The following is a 13,330-nucleotide window of genomic DNA, read 5'->3' as shown; positions in this document are numbered from 1 at the left end:
GAACTGGTCCTTACATGTGTATTGCTTTATTTATTCATTAACAGTATTCATAGGTCAGCCAATGACACAGGTTTCAGGGCAGCTCAGAACAAGAAATAAAGCAATTTAAAACTCAGTAACAATATAACAAATAACAAAAGCATAGTGCGGCATAAAAGCAGAGGCCACAGAGAATCAAAGCAGTTTAAAGCTAAAAACAGATTACAAAACTTGGGAAAATGAAAAGGTCTTAGTCTGGCTCTGAAATGGTACCAAGTGAGCATCTATGCGGAGTGCATCCCATAGCCAAAATGCCACCACCAAAAAAATCCCCCCCATAGCTATCTGTCAAACCTCACTCAGTGAGGGCACCTACAGAAGGGTCTCTGAAGAAGGCCTCAAAGTCCAGGCACATTTGTTTATGACTAGGCCTTGCTCACACAATTGCAAGTACGGCCCAACCATGTATGAATGCACAATCACATGGGCTTTGGTCTAAATGCAAGACGTTCAATGTTTCTTGCACTGGTCACAGTCGAGGATGCTGAAGCTGAGCGCACATATTACCCCAAACCATACAAGACTGAAGAGGCACCTCAGCGACACTGTAACAAATCCCTTGGGTACACCTCTTGGGTCATGCAGTGCTGTTGTTTTGTGAGGCAAAATGTCTTGGGTTGGTCCTGAATCCCTCTGCATTTTTGATAGAGCAGGAATGAAGAACTTGTGGCTCTCCAAATTTTTGTTATCCCAGACCATTCGCCATGCTAGTTGGGGCTGATGGGAGCTGAATCCTGACAACATCTGGAGGGGGACACTGTTCCCAGCCCTGCTCTAAATGATGCAGCCAGTCCCTCTTGTTGCATTGAGATAAAGCTCAGATGTATTGAATACCTCCTTCAAAGAAACTTCAATCTCTTTTCTTCCAACTGGTGTGTCATCAGTTCCTTGCTCCAGAGTCAGTATTTTCTTCCTCAAAATTTCATTTTCTCTGACATGTCCTTAGGAAGAGAGAAATAGCCTTCACAAAATAGATGTGACTTTTTCAGCTTCCTTATAAATGAAATTTCTTCCACTTGATGAACTCGGCCTCAGCCCATTTAATTAACTAGGTCTTAATGTCCACATTTGTCTCAAGGTGCCACTTACTATTTCTTCCTCTTCTGCCCTCCCTTTACCTTAGAGACCTGATGCCTCCACACTGCTTCACACACACACTGGACAATAGGCAGCTCATCTCTAGATGATATTTTCATTCCCTCTCTTTCCCAAGTTCAGAGGTGAGTGTGGAACTTTATGTAGCCCAAATGGTGCCACCCATTCATGAAAGAGAGGTAAGCAGGCTTGGAGGAACCCCTATGATTGCAGAACTACAGAAGGTATTTGGGGAAGGATGGAGGGAACCACCAAAACAGTCCACTGAGGACCAGAAATGGGGGGGAATTCAATTCCACTTGCATGTGAACCTAAATGTAGCTAACTCTTGAAATTTGCACTTATCAGGATTTTGCAATTTTGTTATCCAACCAAAAAACATGTCCAACATGTGCATATTAGGCTAAAACTTGCATAAAAATATATTTTAGTGAAAATTACATATAACAATGCATTATATTGGGGGGAAGTTGTAAAAATGTTAATGCATTTTTTTTGTATGCAATTTTGCCTAAGAGAAATGCTCCCTAAAATTCTGGTGAATATTCCTGAGTGTTTGTGGTCCTTTTTTAAATGTAAATTAATGCAGAAATGGGACAAACTGAAGATTGGAAAAATGAGAAACGGAGGAAGTGACATTTATTGATTAGTCCATCCTAATGTATTTGGAATATTAACAGACTGAGATGTATATGTATATACAAGAAAAGGGTGTTAGGAGGAATATAATCGGGAATCCTGGAGGTAGACATGGAGCAGGAGTGCTCCTCACCAGCATTTTGCTGCAGGCCCCACTTATTAAATCTATTGCTTCCTTCTTTTTGCTTCATTTAATAAGCATCCTACCCATTTTGAGGGCCCAGGAAAGTCTTGTCTGTAAATAGCTTCATCCAGCTTAATTACACCCAGGTATTGGGCTACAGTGTTGACTCATGTGTTGATATAATACTTTGGTAATCCCTAAAAATCATATTATCAGAAAAAAATTGCTTGTCTTGTAATATATAAAAAGTGAGATTAATCAAATTTCAGAGACACTAGAACAGGTCCTCGGGAGGATACATCTGCAGCACAAATAGTACACTGACTTGCAGTTGAATACTCTTGGTACAAACAGTTGCATTAATGTGGAATTACTGTGGAATTAAAATTAACGCAGACAGTATATGAAATCTCACAGCATCTGTATTTCAGTCAAGATGTTAAAGGCAGTAAGATTTGCAAATGCATCATAGTAGAACCATATATTATGGGTATAGCAATATATGATGGGAGTAGTAAAATGGTTTCACAGAGATAGCCACAGAACAGATAAAAAAATAAGAAGAGCCCTACTGGATCAGGCCCTTGGCCCATCTAATCCAGCATCCTGTACTCACAGTGGCCAACAGCCTGTAGGAGATCTGCAGGCAGGACTGAAGCACAAGAGAACTCTCCCCTCCTGCCATTTCCAGAAACTGGCATTCAGAAGCATTATTGGAGGCACAACATAGCCACTAATAGACTTGTACTCTATGAATTTTCCTAATCCTTTTTAAAAGCTATCCAAGTTGGTGGCCATCACTGTTTTTTTCTGTCCCAAATCTTCCTGCAGATACAAAGAAAAACATGCATGAGACTCTTAATTGGGGTCGTGAGTTTGAGCTCTACGTTGGGCAAAAAGATTCCTGCATTGCGCCCACCCACTCTAGTTGTTCTGGAAGTGGCACTGGAAATTTGAGACACTTGTTGCTGATACTTTGCATATTCTTCTAATTCCTTCTACTTATTAAAGTCTTTAGTTTATGCTTTCCCTTCATTAACGACATCTAGTTGACTCCCTAGAATTTCAAAGTCACTTTGATACGTATACCAGCTTGGTATAATGGTTTAGCAATTACATATCAGTTATTGACAAATGGGTCATTATCTCAGATGTACCAGGAGTTGCCATCTGGAGGCAAGTTTTGATAGGGGAAGTTTAATTCTTGATACTTCAAGTAGTCATGTGAGATGGCTTTCATATTGTTGTTGATTCAGTTGTACTTCTTGGAGTAAAACAGATTTATGTATTTTCTAAAGTGTGGTAATGAATATCTGAACAGGCACTGGCAGAATTCCAGCACATTTGCTTTTAGGGCAGGGAAGTGTGTTCCGTCTACCACCATAACACTTGGCATCTCTGTTTACCATTCTTCATAGACAAGGGCTGCAAATATTTTCTTCCCATTTCTGGGTCCTGCATTCCCCCTTCCTTGGTAGTGAAAGGTATATGAAAGACCCAGTTCGCACTTTCTGGCAACATAGCGAAAATACAACCTTCATTTTTGGTTTAGAAAGCAATTTTTGACACAATGTCCTTCATCTAATCCAGCCCTGGGTAGCAGCTTGATGCCCTTCAACTGTTGTTGGATTATAATTCCAGTCAGCCCGAACCATTAAGCATGCTGACCTGGGTCCAACAACATTTAGAGACCACCATGTTGGCTATGTCAGCTAATCTGATTTCACTAGATTTGAATCATCTCTCTCTATAAATCTATTAATCATCCAGCATATCTATTCACCTCCCCCTCTTGAAATTCTATGCTGGCCTGAGTGCAAGAGATATTTCTAGGAAGAACCTGCAGTTGGGGTTACGTGTGGATGTGCCACCAACTGGCCATGCACCTGAGGAAATGCATGAAGAAAAACCAAGCAGAGTATGCAGACTTCAGTGCCCAGCATCAGCCAACAGCTGACCAATCATTCACACATTGTTGGCATTTGAAACTTTAAGGTGTAACTGGCAAATGTGTGTGGTGCGTTGCTTGCTGCTGATTCACTGATCTTTTGCTTCGGGCTGATCCTGCATCTTGGTATAAGCTACTTACATCTACTGGGGCCTAACATCAGTTCTGCAACAATCAAGTTGGTAGAAGTTTGATAGCCAGCCTGAATGGCTTCCTAGCTCTTGACTGCTTTCCAGTTGTAGTCCCTTGTCTGTAAACCTTGTGCTAAAACATGAACTATACAGGGAGAGGAATGTTTGCTGACTTGAACATTTTGAGAGGCATATATAAGGGTTTGAGGTGGGGCTGTGCAGAAAAAAGGAATATATGTTAGTCATATATTGTGGAGTATTTTCCCTATGTCTAGTATCACCAGAACATTGGCATGTCTCTCTGTAACAATGTTTTCATATAGACAAGCCATTAATACTTTCATTTGTAGCTCACCCCTTCCACCTTCCCTTTATTCTGAATTAAATCATGAGGTTTCCAAATAGTTGACAATTGCTCTAACAATATGGTTTAATTTGCCACGTGACACAACACATGCCCATTCTGGATGCATTCTTTTCAAGTAATTCTGATGGCAAGTTCTTGCCCTGTTGCGCCTTGGACCAGCAGCTCCCTGCAATGAGCACGTGGAATGTGAGCGCAGTATGTCTGTAACCAGCTACTGCTTTGCAACGGCAGCCTGTATATACTCTGCAGGTCAAAGTTTAGACACTTATCCGTGGAGTGATACCCACTGGCAGTGTTTACAAACAGAGGTTTCTTATTTTTGGCAGCGGATACTCTTCAAGAAATTAAACTAAGGGCTGGTTCACACTGTGTACTTTGTTTCAGTGCAGTCCTTCCCTCCCTAGGACATCTTTTTCAAAAGAATGAGCCAGGCTCTTTTCCAATACAAGTTCTGCTTCCCAGGGACAAGTGCTGTGCTTGTGGCAGCTTAAAAACAGATGTGTCCCTATGATGCAGGAGCTGCTGCTCAGAAACAGAGGCTGCATCTGCAGAGATCTCAGTTGATCATTTACATGTTCCATCTGTATCAATGCAGTGACAGGGGTACATAAAAGAGGAGTGTGGAGACAAAATTGACAGTGTGAGCTGACCCTTCAAGACACTCTACTTAGTCAACTTGTGCACAGTGCTGTTGCAGATGTTATAAACAGAACGGAGATGTGATGTGCAAAGATAATCGGCGGGGAGAGCATTTAAACAGAAAGTAGTCTTACAAACAAGTGTTTGTGAAGCACTAATTACTGTCTAATGAATGGCTACTTCATCAACACTACAGCACTTGATTTGTTTGCACAAAGTTTTCAGGGAGGTTATTATTATTATTATTATTTATTATATAGCACCAGCTATTTCTTGAGCATTTATTCAGATTTGCTTGTCTGTAAGTTATGTGATGTCAGGTCAAGCAGTTGCAATCCCACACTTTCTAGCGCCTTTCCCTATTATTCCTCTTGCTGGAGAAGAAGTGAGGATGTGGCACATCAGTACCAAGCCTGCTTCAATTATGCAATCTGAAATTGTTGTTATTTGCTTAAATCCCATTTGGAAAACAACAACAGCCCAGAAACACATTTTCTCGAGGTGGTTGTTTCAGTACCTCCAAACAAGAAGTTTTCCTTCTGTATTTATTTCCTGCTCACTATGTTAGGTCATTCATCTAGGTCATTAATTGCTTGTGCCAAGTTCTGAAAGCCACCAGATTCCAGCTAACCACACTGCTTCAATTTCATCTGATTAATCCCATTAAAATCAGTGGGACTAATTCACTTTAAATGGAAGCACTTCAGCTGAACAGGGCTATGGGCAGGGCTGTCCATCGTTTTATGCAAATATTATTATTGAATCTTTTTGACAAGGAAATTGATTTCTATTTCAGACTGAGACTTGGAAATGACTCTCAAGGATTTAGTAGTTGCTTGTGGAGGATTTGTATCTATATCCATAACTATTGCGGGGAGACAATAGACCATAGGCAAATGTGTTTTTATTAAAGTTGGGAGATTGCAGTCCAATAGCGCTTTCTTGGGATGGATGCAATAAAAATACTGGACACTAACCTGATGAAAACCTTATTTTCCTACCTCACATCCTTGAGGTCCCAAGTGCCTTCAGAGCTCCAGCATGTCTCTTATGTTCATAACCACTTGGTGAGCCACAATCCTTGCAAGGTTTTGGCTCTTCTCATCAGCAGGCTTAATCTTGGTGTGTTTATACTCCTAGCACTTAACCTGCCACCAACTTTACAAACATCCAACCTCTCTTATCACCTTTCCTCCCACCTTGGTACTGTTTGCCACCCTCTTTTATTCAGTTGTAGGCCTTTTCTCTTATTCCTTCAGTATCTTCCTACCATCTCTGGTTACCTTCACTTGGTTTTACCTGTTCACTACCTGCATCTCTGCTTATTCACCCTCCTCCTCTGTTTCACATACAAACACTCACTCTCTTTTCTGGATGGCTGGGACCCACCTCTGAGGTTTCTCATGCCCTGCATTTATCTTCTCTCAGGCTGAGCAGCACTGTGTCCTCAGCATGCTGTCCCCACAAAATTATTTCTGGTCCAACAGATTCACTTTCCGGTCAGACTGCCAGCACCTCAGTGGAAGCCTCCCTGTTCTCTTTGTACAGTGATGATAACACTTCTAAATGTAATAAATTAATCACAGCTCTGTGCACTTATGGTAGATAGAAACCACTCACTGGTTCGTGCCCCACATCTTAAATTTCAAGAGTTTAAAAGCATTCTGATATGGGACTGAGATTGAAATGCATACAAGGCCTCCATCTTCACCCACACCAATGCCGATCCCAAGAATCCCACTGCCATTGCACCTAAAGCAGCATCAGCCATAGGGGACAGGGAGACTTGGTGTTGTGGTTGCATGCTGTGCCAAAATTGTGGGGGGAAGGTGCATGTGGGCTATTGTAAGTCTGCCCCACCTGCTCTGTGGCCCCTTCATTCTGCAAGCTTCCCACCCACCTGCATTGGCAGGTTGTTTTTTGAGACTAGGAATTTTTGGCTTCTTCACTGATGGGCCTTGCTGGCAGGATCCCACCCCCACTCCCATCACCGATTTGATGACGGGTGTAGTTAGCAGGGGTAGCCTTTAAATAGGTTGAATGCCACACTGGCAGGGTGGTGCAGGGAGTTATCAGGTGGTTAGAGTTTGTTGATCACTCTTAGGGGTGAAGGGTGTAGTCCCGATACTTGCCCTCAGGGCTATGGGATTTGCTGGCACCTGGGACCAACCTATAACAGCTGCCTGGAGTTGTGGGGCTGGAAAAGAAGGGCCTCTCTACTCACCTGAAAGTGTGTGGATTAAGAGAAGAGCTTGTGGATATGCTACACCTCAGGCTTGGCAGGCTTGGCTCACCTACTGCTTTTTTACAGTTAGATCCTGCCCCTTGCTCCCCCCACTGTGGATCAGTTGGTGCTACCATAAATAAATGTGGACCAATTCACCAAGCCTTTGTGGCTTGCCTCCTTATTTCCCTGTCATCACAATCACTACTTGTATTTAGAGTTTAGCTGGCTAGGGCAGCATACCCTATAGATATGCCATAAAACAAAAACAAAGTCAACTTAGGAACAACACACAACTTGGTCCAAGAAAGAAATCATTGTCATGGTCACACAACATATATGTGGGAGATTAAGCACAGGTGGTGGCCATGATCCAGAAATCCTGCTCTAGTGCAGCTATTTTGCTTCTCACAAGCAGCTCCTCTGTGTACTTTTGTGCAAGAGAAAATCTGTTCCACATGTGGAAACAAGCATATTGTGCAGACAAGAAGTTCCATTCCATTTGCAGTCTTCTGCATTGCAGCCAATATTTATATCTTTGGGTCATTGCAGACTTTACTTAAGAGTGAAGCCTTGGTTTGCTACTACATTTATCAGGGAATTGGAGCCAATCATGGCTTCCTGACAAAGTATACCTGTATAACTTGAGATTTCGCAAGCCCATGTTTCTCACCTTCAGAATTTCAATTTTTAGTTATACTGAAAATGTGGATACCTGAAAATTTTGTAAGAGAAAGGACCAACTGGTTTTGTGACTACTGCTCTCGGAATAAAAAGCATACAAGAAGCTGAATGGTGAGCATTTCCCCACATTGCATTCCTTTAATAGGCAAGGCAGAGCATGTTATGTGTACATCAGGGAAAGGAGTAAATATGAGCCTAAAAAGCCCCATGTAGTATTAATAAAGCAGATAGGTTTTCTGCTAACTTGTCTGTTAGTCTTGCTTTCAGAGCCCTTGGGGTACCTACAAACACCTCTGTAACAAATCTGTCAAATATTACATAACTCCTAAATAAACACATAGGAACTGATGAGCTCGCAGGGTGGAAGAATGAACTTCCAAGGAGAAAAAAAATTAAAAAATAAAACCTTGTGGGTTATAAATGGGTCAAAAAGAATTAGACATTTTATTTATACACCAGAAACTTAAGCAAGTGAATGAAATGGTTTCATTTACATTTTTTACATCCAGCAGCAGTGAAAACACTGTTTACATTAATACTATAGTAAAATTTACATCTTTTTTTTGTTTGTTAAATATGCCTGATTTTTATGGACAAAACCCATTCCGATTTGAACTCTTGAAGTAACAAGGGTGAAAGTGTGCTTTATAAGCCGTAATAACACTAGCTTTCCAAAAATGTACACTAGTATTGGAATGTGTAGTCTAAATCCTGAAGTAAATTCTCCAAAATGTGAATGCCCAATTTGAGGAATCTGAGTAAAACAGACTATGGGAGCTTGCGACTGATTCTGACCGGGGACATTAAAGTCCACCCTGGTTTATCTTTTAAAGTATAGCTCAGTTGCTCTGTTCCTAGCTGGCTATGCTTCGATTCCCTAATCACAAAGAAATGCATTCTTATGAAGTTAAGCAGCTGTAGACACAGAATGCTGATGATCACTTCCCCATCTCTGAGTTATCCAAAGAAAACCCAGTTAGTGGTAATTCTACCTAATGCTTGTAACATTCACATGAAATTTTAATTGATTTTCAAACAGTACAACTGTGCCATGAATTCAACCACACAGAATATAAGCCTTAAGCCCACTAGGTTTAAGCAATTGTGTCTTTGTAGACTAAAACTATGTAAAATAAAATCTGATAACTCCCTGGTGTTAGAGGTAGACAGTTTTCTTTCAAATCCTAGGTTTGGTCCTTTATTTTATTCAGCAGTGAGAGCCATGAATACAGAACGAACAACAGCTGTTACAATTCTCAACCATGACTTCTAACGTCAGAGAATTCAAGGTATGAACACAGTACACAGTAATGAAAAGTATCAAAAATTAGTTTACCTCAAAAAAGATAAATAAAACAGGTATATTCCACCAATACATAAACAAATGTTTGTGCTACAGTTAAAATTTGCTGTATACAAAAGATCATAGTCCCCATTATCAGCTTATGATAGAAGCAAGAATACATGAGCCATTTAAATTGTCAGACATTATGCTTTATAAGGTATGCACAGAAGTTCAAGCAATAAATACATACATTAGTTCAAAGCCTTACAATAGCTACGCAAAGCAGATGCAGAAAAAGCAGGTTTGCTATTACTAGCAAGCAATGATATCAGAGTAAAAATTCATGAAATGCATTAAAGCAACATTTTTCTTAGAAAAAGTCTGGTCATTTATGGGTCCACCAACATTTTTACATAATATGCACAATTATCAAAATACAGACCAAGCATCTCAGAAAACTCCAAAAAACCTAAAGTCTATTTTTCAAAGCAATTGCAGTTTTGGAGGTTTTTCTGGTATAATGTGCAAGCAGCTATTTTTTTCATTAAATTGTATTTATATAAAACCCATGCAAAACTCTACAGGTATATGCATTCTGTGGCTGAGACTTCCTTTCAAAAAGGTTTGTAACTGAGGTATGCATACTTTAGCATTGTAGTCTTAGGCCACCACCTTGATGGTCCAATTATCACATTTACTTCCAGTCCATCAAAGTCTTTTGAACATACACTTGAAAGAAACATTAGTTCCTTTCAGGTCATCCCCACATTAGGGATCCTAGGCGACTGGAAAAACAACAACCCCATCATTCACATGGTAAATCTTTCTTTTGATGTAATTACTATAAACCTTCTGTTATCATGACCCAAAGACAAACATAATGAAAAGTAGCAGTTACTGTGACTTTCTCTCACAATTCATGCAATCTGCCATAATTGTTCTAATTTCTTTTTGTTTGTTTTTTTTGTTTTCTTTTGCAGAGGTAGAAGCTTTCAGAAAGCCTTTTGGGTAAGTGGGAAAACCCTTTCGAAAGCCATTTTGTCCTTTTATTTGGCGTGATAGATGACTGCGTTTCTCTTTAAGTCTATTTGCTATTTCAGCAAAGAACACAATGAGCTTAGTTTGCAAGACCCAGGCCCATCACATGGAACTGGTACCTATGCTAAGCTCCAGCAGTCACCTTCTGTGGAAAAAACTGTTTGTAAAGCAATAACCATAATCAGGTTATGAGGTCCCTTGGTTGGGGGGGAAAGTATTATCAAGACTTGGCACAGCACATGAAAAGCAATACGTAAAGTTTCTAGGATTCAAGCAAACATCAGACTATGCTATTTTTAACTACACCATTAATGTATTGTCGTATTTTTGGGTTTGGAGTTGTCAAAAGAGAAAGCAGAGAGAGAGAGAGAGAGAGAGAGAGAGAGAGAGAGAGAGAGAAAGAAAGAGCATTCCAACAATTTGGCCTGTGCAAGTCTTCCAAAGGGAGTGTATTGTTAGTGTTAGTATCCCGTATAAACAGAGGCAGAATCATATGTAACTTTGGTTTGACTGAAAATAAATACCATGGACTACAATTGCTATAATCTTTGCTTTCAGTGTAAAAACTCACCTAGATTACTTTAAATCAATATGAAATTAATTTTTGGCTTTACTAGACCTTTTTATGTTTGGTTCCTACTTTTTTGTCATTATAACTTAAGACTATAAAAAATAGCACACAACGAAGATTAAGACCATACAAGACTTATTCTAACAACATGTATTCACCACAGGGGAGGGGGGAAAACCGGTCTGAATGGGGAGGGAACATAATTAAAAAAACATATTTTACATAACAATATGCAATCTGCATTTGCATCAAGTACATAATTGTTTTGGTCAGTGATCCATATTTGTTGCTTTCTATCGTAACTTCTGCCCGCACTTTGTTCCCACCTTTGTCTTAAAAATGAAAGCAAATCTTCACTGCACTTAAAGATTGACTTTTGGCCTCAGAAGATTACACTATGACAAAATTGACTTTCCCCCCCATATTTGTTTCTTGGTATAGGGCTAAAATGAAAAGATCCCAGAGGTCGTCAGAAAACAGCAGGTAGTTCATGGAAAGGTTCCTTTGTACTAATTAAAGTTACAGAAGGCTGACCAAAGCATGTGGCTGCTTCTGTCATTGAGCTATTGGCCATTGTTAGAGTAGGCTTTGGTTTGCAGCTGTAGCCTTTGACTGTGTTTGCAGGTAGACAAAGCTTTATCACAAGGAGGTAAAGAGTACAGTTGTAAGATAATATGCAGATATGCAAATGTTTCTATGGTGCTTGCACAGACAATGTTAGCTTAGGATTGCACTTTACATCTTAACACTAACAGCACAGACTGGAAGCTTAAAAAGGTTTTTAGATGGTTGCAACAGTCTAATTACTGTGGTTTGTTTATAACTAACTTATGTCATTTACAGTTGGTGGCACCAACATAAAAAACTAATGTTCTGTTGTTCAAAATTCAGCTAGATACAAGCAGTGACACTAATTTCTGATACTACTCCTGTGCAAATTAAAAACAATAGCAACAAGTTGAACTTGACCAGCAATTGTTTCTAACATTATTACAACTACTGTATGCTGGAATTTTCACATTGATGAAACTAACACTATTTTTGGCAGTATATGAGGCCCATTTGCTTTCTACAGAACATGTATCCTCATATTCAGTCATTTCATGAACTCTTGATAGCCACATTTTTTTAAATGGGCAAGCCATTATATATAAACAGTTTATTTTCCCCCCCTTCCCCGAAAATCAGTTTATCTTTTTTTTAAAAAAAAGAAAGAAAAGAAAGAAAAAACAAGCTATTTGCCTGTTTGTAACCGGATTCCCAAAGGGCTGGTTTAATGAGTTCCTTTAGGATTGTTTCTCCTTTATCCATGCTTAATAAATAGTCACAGTAAAAATTTGTCAAATATTCATGGTTGTGGAGTGGTTATGAAGGTCAGTGATATGTCCCTTCATTTTGAGGTTTCAAAGTCTCTGTTCATTCCAGATCTTCAGATAAAGGCTCTTCTTCAATTTCTCTATCATCTTCCAATTCTGGACTGTGATTCGCTGTTGTCACCAATGACATTGGACAGTCTTCATCCTCAGCAATCACTGGCTCTTCCTTGACATGGATTGAGTGTCTGAAAAAAGAATGGGAAGGGTCAGGATTTTAATTAATTACTTAAATTAATTTGGTCCGCTATCCTATGGACTCATTTTCATTCATTCTCTGTTCTGAAAGATTACGGCACTAACAAGCAAAATACACTCTAAATATATGATATGCAAAAATACCAAGGTTCGAAGAAAGGAACTCTCAACTAATTTCCATCTTAAATATGCCCACTCCTGCATTAAATGCTAGCCCAGATCTGGTTTTGAACAGGAAGCGAGTAATACAGCTGTGGAGCCACCAATGTGAAGCCTTGATTGTGGAGCTGGTGGCTTTGCAGTCTCACTCTGTGCTGTACACCTGGTCCCTGTTAGTGGCATAAAATCTTCTGAATTGAATAGAATTGACTTATGAGGCTGGCTAGTGCATGAATGGCAGGTAGACAGCCTGCCAACGTAGTTGCTGCTATCTTTAACATTTCAATACGTTTTTGTTACATGGTTAAGAAGTGGGGTCCTTGGTGCTGGTCTGAGGAACTTGGATGGGGGTTAAGGAAATCCACAAGTTAACTCTACCAATACTTGTCTAGATGGACTGTGAAATGAAGGGGCATTTGCTCTACTCACAAATATAGCATGAGCTCCCATATGCTATGTCACTCGGCAAAAACCAACCTCCCATTTCTTTCAGAATTCTACTACAATTCATGCTTATGGTACAACTAAGAAAGCAATTAAAATGAGGCAGTGGAGTGACTGGTACGAGTGAAGAGAATGTGATCCACGCCAGAAATACCCCATGTTCACTCACAGCTTCCTAGGTATGATGCATTGTTGTTTTTAATATGTATGCAGGTTCTCTAAACATGAAAGACTTGACAAGCATTTTTGATGAAGCCAATGCTGGCAAACCACAGATAAACAATTTAGCATAAAACCATGTCCTTTTCAGTATATAAACGACGGTTTTAAAACATATGTGTTTGTGTGTGTGCGCGTACATGCATTTATCTA

General features: G+C 39.8%; 1 protein-coding gene and 2 long non-coding RNA genes across 10 annotated transcripts in view; 2 read left to right on the top strand and 1 right to left on the bottom strand.

The window, feature by feature from the left end:
- LOC307226042 overlaps window positions 1-10,621 on the top strand; it is a 117,106-nt gene extending 106,485 nt beyond the window's left edge. Inside the window, exon 3 of the long non-coding RNA XR_013843285.1 lies at window positions 7,901-10,621. This is a non-coding gene — a long non-coding RNA (uncharacterized lncRNA). The remainder of the gene's footprint in view (window positions 1-7,900) is intronic.
- FOXP2 (forkhead box P2) overlaps window positions 9,073-13,330 on the bottom strand; it is a 315,106-nt gene continuing 310,848 nt past the window's right edge. For 7 of the 8 annotated variants that reach the window (XM_079994182.1, XM_079994177.1, XM_079994178.1 and 4 more), the window contains one exon: window positions 9,073-12,345. In XM_079994182.1, the coding sequence (XP_079850308.1) occupies window positions 12,201-12,345 (145 nt within the window). In that variant the 3' untranslated portion in view covers window positions 9,073-12,200. The remainder of the gene's footprint in view (window positions 12,346-13,330) is intronic. The other variant, XR_013843191.1, reaches the window with a different exon arrangement.
- LOC307226024 overlaps window positions 12,233-13,330 on the top strand; it is a 3,572-nt gene continuing 2,474 nt past the window's right edge. The window contains exons 1-2 of the long non-coding RNA XR_013843264.1: window positions 12,233-12,365; window positions 13,008-13,137. This is a non-coding gene — a long non-coding RNA (uncharacterized lncRNA). The remainder of the gene's footprint in view (window positions 12,366-13,007; window positions 13,138-13,330) is intronic.

Source organism: Podarcis cretensis, assembly GCF_951804945.1.
Source record: "Podarcis cretensis genome assembly, chromosome: 10".
In the NCBI taxonomy this organism is placed as follows: Eukaryota; Metazoa; Chordata; class Lepidosauria; order Squamata; family Lacertidae; genus Podarcis; species Podarcis cretensis.
Note: the sequence above shows the minus strand (reverse complement) of the source record. Positions and strands in the feature narration are given on the sequence as shown.